Source organism: Nicotiana sylvestris, chromosome 8 (genome assembly GCF_000393655.2).
Source record: "Nicotiana sylvestris chromosome 8, ASM39365v2, whole genome shotgun sequence".
In the NCBI taxonomy this organism is placed as follows: Eukaryota; Viridiplantae; Streptophyta; class Magnoliopsida; order Solanales; family Solanaceae; genus Nicotiana; species Nicotiana sylvestris.
Genome location: NC_091064.1, coordinates 12043372 through 12049206, shown reverse-complemented (window position 1 = coordinate 12049206; position 5835 = coordinate 12043372). Strand labels below are relative to the sequence as shown.

Sequence of the window (5835 nt, the reverse complement as noted above, 5' to 3'; positions counted from 1 at the left end):
GAAATAAAGAAAGACACATAAAACTCTTTATGGAGCTGGTTCTTCAATCTGGTTCATGTAGCTTTAAGTTTGCACACTTGAATCACATACAAACTGCTTGCAAAAAGCCTTGCTATTTTGCTCTCAATTCACGTTTAACTTCTGCGTTTTTGTGCAACACACGTAATGTGAGAACATCCTGCAATTTATAGAGTTAGTAGATGAAGAATAACTAGAGAACTGATGCAACTATTCCTTGGTGAAAGAGTTCTAGTTGATTTCAACATCTAACTCCTTCCCTATCTTGGATAATATTCTCTTTGAGTAAGGACTCATTCTCCTTATTAATTATGCAACATTTTCGATCAGGAGATATTAAATACAACAAATTAAGCTTATCTCCTTCACGTGCATCCCACATGCTCGAATCTGCTCGTTTTTATGAACCTGAGGGATGGACCTAGTTCATGCCTGAGCTTCCTTTGTCAATCTTCAAAACTAACCTTCACTTGGGCCAACAAATTCCCCCTTTTTGATGATGACAAACTTTGTGCTTTTCATAAGCTTAGGCCCTGTTTCAACTCAGCTCAACATCAACACAATGTTAGAAATATTTTTTCTTTTTATCACTTATCATCAAGGACCAGGTACATTAGGTTATAAACATCACTTGTTTAAAGCACAACTTTTTTTCCCCTTTTGACATCATCAAAAAGTTGCATAAAAATATGAGATAACCAGATTTTAAAGCTTACTCATGGCCATTGGGGCTACTTCAAATGAAATCATAGATTAATCATCATAAATCAAGCTAAGAATTTTAACCATCAAAGAAATATAAATAAATAGTTAGTGCAAAAATAGTAAATTTCATTGCTGATTGATAAGATTCTACCACAAAGCATAAGAAGAAATAAAAATACTGAAAACATGTGCAAAAGAACAAAAAATCCCGAACTGGATCACTGGTTGATCTACACTAGGCTAGGAGGCTTAAGGCTAGGAAGAACTAGGTGCTTGATTTTTGACTTGGAGGATTTTTAGCATATCTTGAAGAATGTCATCATTCTTCTCTTTTTCTCTTGCCAGTCAGTTCTGAGAGCAACTCTCTTAATCTCCACCTCAACCAACCTCTTCTTCATCCTTTCAATTTCAACATCTTTAGCCCCACTTTCTTGCACCAAGGCTCTGACCTTGCTATTCACTGGTACCTTTTGGATGAACTAGGTACTTTAGGAGTGACATTGACTTTATAATCGCAAGCAAGCAGAGTATTAGCCCAAAAATATCCATGCTTGTACTAACCTCCCACTTTTTCATAGGCACATTGAAATGTGCAAGCACAGTTGTGAGAATTAAGCCATAGGGAATGGTATGAGTTTTGGTGCCATTGATAACTCTATCAAGAAGCTGGATTATAGCTTTCAGTCACTTTCTTCTGCAGGTCTGCGAGGGTTTCCTCTACAGATGAACCAGATTCATCTCCCCAAACAACCATTGCACCTGCGTCTTTGGTTAAACTCACCAGAGTGGGTGAAGAATCAGCCACTCTTGTCCGCTTTCCCCTTACAGTACTCCTAGTACTCTTGCTCTCTTTTTTTTTTTTTCATTTTTACCACCAACTTCTCCAGATTCTGTAGTCTCAACACCTTCTATAGATCCTACAAATCTATTTTCCAAATTTGTAGCAACTTTAGAAATTGTCTCAGGAGAAACTTTAGAATCAGAAGATACCTGTTCAATTTCGGAAGAACCACTTTCTTCCCCTGAGTAGCAGACTTAAAAGAATCTAGGTAGTTTAAATACGGTCAAGAGTCTTGAACGTAACTAGTTCACTTGTAACGGATAAGTTCAAAAGAACTTTTGTATTTAGTAGGACTCTGCTCATGATCCAAATATAGTTATTTCAAATTATGCAGAGTGTAGAAAACATACTATGTTATCTTGATGAACCAGGTTCTTCACTGATAATTCTCTTATGTAAGTCTAAATTTGCCAAAATAGAGAAAATATCATTAGAGATTAATGTGTCATTTTAACACATGGCATAAGAGTATATTATGGAAAGTATGAAACTGAGCAAGATTTAATCTAATTATATAAAATTTACAGACTTTCTAGCCAAAAAAAAATTTCCATTTTTTTTATTTTTTTCCGTTTAACCGTGAACTAGTCATTTTAGGTGATCTTAATCATCCCTAATTCTAACCTGTTCCTCTCAAAGTGATCTCTACTTAAGGCTTTTGTGAAGATGTCAGCAATTTGCTTGTCAGTAGCACAAAACTCCACAGTGATCAAACATTTCTCATAGTTATCCCTAAAAAATGGTGTCTGATATCTATGTGCTTAGTTCTCTTATGATGAACCGATTTCTTTATCATACTAATAGCACTAGTGTTATCACAAAAAATAGGGATGCAACCAACATCAATTCCAAAGTCCATTAATTTTTGCTTGATCCACAACAATTGAGCACAACATGAAGCAGCAACAACATACTCAGCTTCAGCAGTAGATAAGGCCACTGAATTTTCCTTTTTAGTAGCCCATGGCACAAGATATGAACCAAGAAAGTGTGCGATACCTGAGGTGCTCTTCCTTATCCACATGGAACCCTGCATAATCAGCATCAGCATATCCCACTAGGTTAAAATTACTACCTTTTGGATACCAAAGGCAAAGGTCAGTGGTGCCTTTCAAGTATCTCAATATTCTCTTGACAGCAGTCAAGTAGGACTTCTTTGGATTTGCCTGAAATCGAGCACAAAGACCTATACTGAAAATAATGTCAGGTCTTCTAGCAGTAAGATACAAAAGAGAACCAATCATTCTCCTATACAACTTCTGATCAATAGATGAACTAGGTTCATCTATATCCAATTTCGTGGATGTTGCAATAGGAGTGTCAATTTATTTGGATGTTCCTTCCTGGTTTTATTACTGAGGAATAGGTTCATGGACAAGTTCCCTCGAGGTTTGAGGATCAGTTCCTCTCTTGTCAGTTTCCCCCATCATGTTGCCCCAGGTGGAAGGACATGTACCTTCCTATGATGCATCTTCAGGCTGGACTGTGGTTTCACCATTTGAATTTCTTATCAGCCTAATCTCTTCATTATCTTGTTCCTGCCTCTAAAAAAGAATGTTAGTTTTTAAAAAAAAAATAACATATACATTTTTTCTACACACATAGTTTTTTTACTGTATATCTTATCAGTTTTACTATGTGAAGAATATCCCAAGAATACTCCCTCATCACTTCTGGGATCATACTTACCTAGGGAGTCTTTGTCATTATTGTGCACAAAGCAATTGCATCTAAATGCCCTAAGATGGGATATATTTAGCTTTCTCCCTTTAAGTGACTCATAGGGAATTTTCTTAACAAGAGATCTAGTCATGCAAATATTTATGATGTAGCATGCAAAAATTCAGCAAATTTAGCATTTTCAAATTCAGTTCCATGATAAGACCTAATTGATGCAAGTTGATTACCTAGTTGTTTCTGAGTTTTTCTAACAAAAGAAGTAAATATGTCAAATGCTTCATCTTTAAATGCTAAAAATAATGTCCAAGTAAACTTAGAGTAATCATCAAGAACCATAACATATCTTTTACCACCTCTGCTTAATGTTCTCATTGGACCACAGAGATCCATATGGACTAGTTCCATCGTTCTGGTGGTGCTTACCATTTTCTTGCTTTTGAAAGAGGATCTTACCTGCTTCCCCCTATCACAAGCCTCACAAACTTTGTCTTCCTTGAACTTAGTGTTAGGCAGTCCTATAACCAAGTCCTTGGAGACTAGTTTGTTGAGTTGGCTTAGACTAGCATGTCCAAGTCTTTTGTGCCAAAGGAGGGGATCATTATCCAACACATTTAAACAAGTGAGTTCATTTTCTGAAAGTGTGGACAAATCTACAATGTAAATATTTTTTACTCTTTTTTCCTGCAAAACAATCTTGTCAGTGGTAAGATTTATCACAAAACATTTAGTAGAGGTGAATGCTACCAAGTTACCTCTATCACATAATTGTGATATACTGGTTAGACTGTACTTTAGGCCATCTATCAAGTAGACATTCTCAATAGAGTGAGAATCAGTCTTATCTACCTTTCCAACCCCAATGATCTTATCTTTCTTCCCATTTTCAAAGGAGATATTACATCCTTTGAGGTCCTCAAGTGAAAGGAACTGGTTCTTGCTTCCTGTCATATGCTTTGAGCAGCCACTATCCATGTACCATATTTGGTTGCTCCCCTTCACTTGGACCCGCAAAAGGAAATCAGTGTTTATTCTTAGGAACCCAAACTAGTTTGGGTCCCTTTCTATAGGTAAATGGGTGAATCAGATTCTTTTTAGCCCAACCTGCCAGCCTATTTTTCCCTTGAACAAATTCTTTATTCTTTTGACTTGCCTTTTCTTTTGCAATACATTCACTTTTATAGTGACCAATTTTACCACAGTATGTGCAAATTTTGTTCTCAGGAAGTGTGAGGTACTTGCTTTTGGGATCCCACTTAGGTGCAGGGATCCCGTAGCCAAGTCCCCTCTTGTTGCTGCTATGGTGTTCGTGTAGCCATGAAAGTGCATCGGAGGACCTGTTCCATTTACAGGTTCTGTCTAGCTCATGCTTAACCTTATTTAGATCCTCCTTAAGGACTCTTATCTGCTCATCTCTTTTGTACAACTCGTCTTTCATTTTTCCTAGGTTTTCTTCTAATGTGAGTTGTGTGTGATCAACTTTCTTTTTACCAGTTCCTAATTTTAATTTTAGATTTTCAGATCTAAGCTCTCGGATAGTTGTGTCAAGTTCATGAACCTGGTTCTTTAACTTAGCATTTTTACTTTCACTTTCACTAGTCCTAAGTTTCAGATTTTTTCACTTAGCTTTGAAAATCACACACTCCTTAGACAATTGTTCCTTTTCATTGTTTAGATCCTCAGATTCATCAATGAAATCCAGGAGTAACTCAGATAGCCTTTTTTAGACAAAAATTTAATCTTGTCTTTGAGACGAATTATACTTACCTCAGATTCCTTATCGGACTCTCCAATTGCCATAAGTGCTTGTTCATATCCATCTTCACCCTTTGAGTCCTCATCTTAGCTTTCTCCCCAGGAAGCAACCATAGCCTTTGTTGATCCTTTGTTCTTCTTAGGTTGAACCTATTCCTTCTTCATGTTCCTCCGTTCAGCTCTTTCCTTCTTCCATTCAGTTTTCCATTGAGGACAGTTTTTGATGTGGTGATCATTCTTCCCACACTTGTAACACCACCCCTCATTGGTTTGTTTTTCAGAAACCCTTGGTTTGCTGTAGCTTCCATTTCTTGAAGGACCTTTTCCTTTCATTAGGAACTTCTTGAAGTCCTTTGTGATCATGGTCATTTCATCCTCCTCTAGATCAGCACCTTCAGTGATCTGAATGCTAGGATCATTTCCTTCTTGGGTGGATCCAGCTTCATAGTTTGCCTTCTAAGTTCATAGGCAGTGAGATTTCCAATTAGCTCATCCAACTTAAGAGTGGCAATGTTCTTTGATTCCTGAATAGCAGTGATTTTGCTTTCCCAAGAGACTGGTAGAACCCTTGTCAAAATCTTCTCAACTTGTCTTCTTCAAGTATAACCCTTCCAAGAGACTTAAGTTCATTTTTCAGTGTGGTGAACCTTGTATACATCTCTTGGATGGTTTCCCCTTCCTTCATGGTGAAATTCTCATATTGAGAATACAACAGTATTCCTCTGGACCTCTTCACTTGAGGTGTTCCTTCATAAGCCACTTGCAAAGTGTCCCAGATTTCCTTAGTAGTGGTACAACTTTGAATTCTACTATACTCGTCTGGACCAAGTCCACACACA

The 5835-nt window shown here is 37.1% G+C and overlaps 1 protein-coding gene across 1 annotated transcript; it reads right to left on the bottom strand.

Moving 5' to 3' along the window:
- Positions 1 to 3024: 3024 nt before the first annotated feature.
- Positions 3025 to 5082, bottom strand: LOC138874689 (uncharacterized). The gene is made up of 5 exons (XM_070153467.1): positions 5009 to 5082; positions 4346 to 4842; positions 3997 to 4242; positions 3698 to 3876; positions 3025 to 3108 (listed from the first exon to the last, which is right to left on the bottom strand). The coding sequence occupies exons 1-5, from the start codon at positions 5080 to 5082 to the stop codon at positions 3025 to 3027; spliced, it is 1080 nt and encodes a 359-aa protein (XP_070009568.1).
- Between the last annotated feature and the right edge of the window lie 753 nt (positions 5083 to 5835).

Excerpts from the sequence above, each read along its gene's own strand:
- LOC138874689 (XM_070153467.1), bottom strand. The coding sequence starts at position 5,082 with ATGAGGACTCAAAGGGTGAAGATGGATATGAACAAGCACTTATGGCAA. Across the intron at positions 4,843-5,008 it reads AGTCCGATAAGGAATCTGAG|GACTAGTGAAAGTGAAAGTA; the intron begins GTAAGTATAATT and ends TCTGAAACTTAG. Across the intron at positions 4,243-4,345 it reads AGGGAAAAATAGGCTGGCAG|TGAAGGGGAGCAACCAAATA; the intron begins GTTGGGCTAAAA and ends TGCGGGTCCAAG.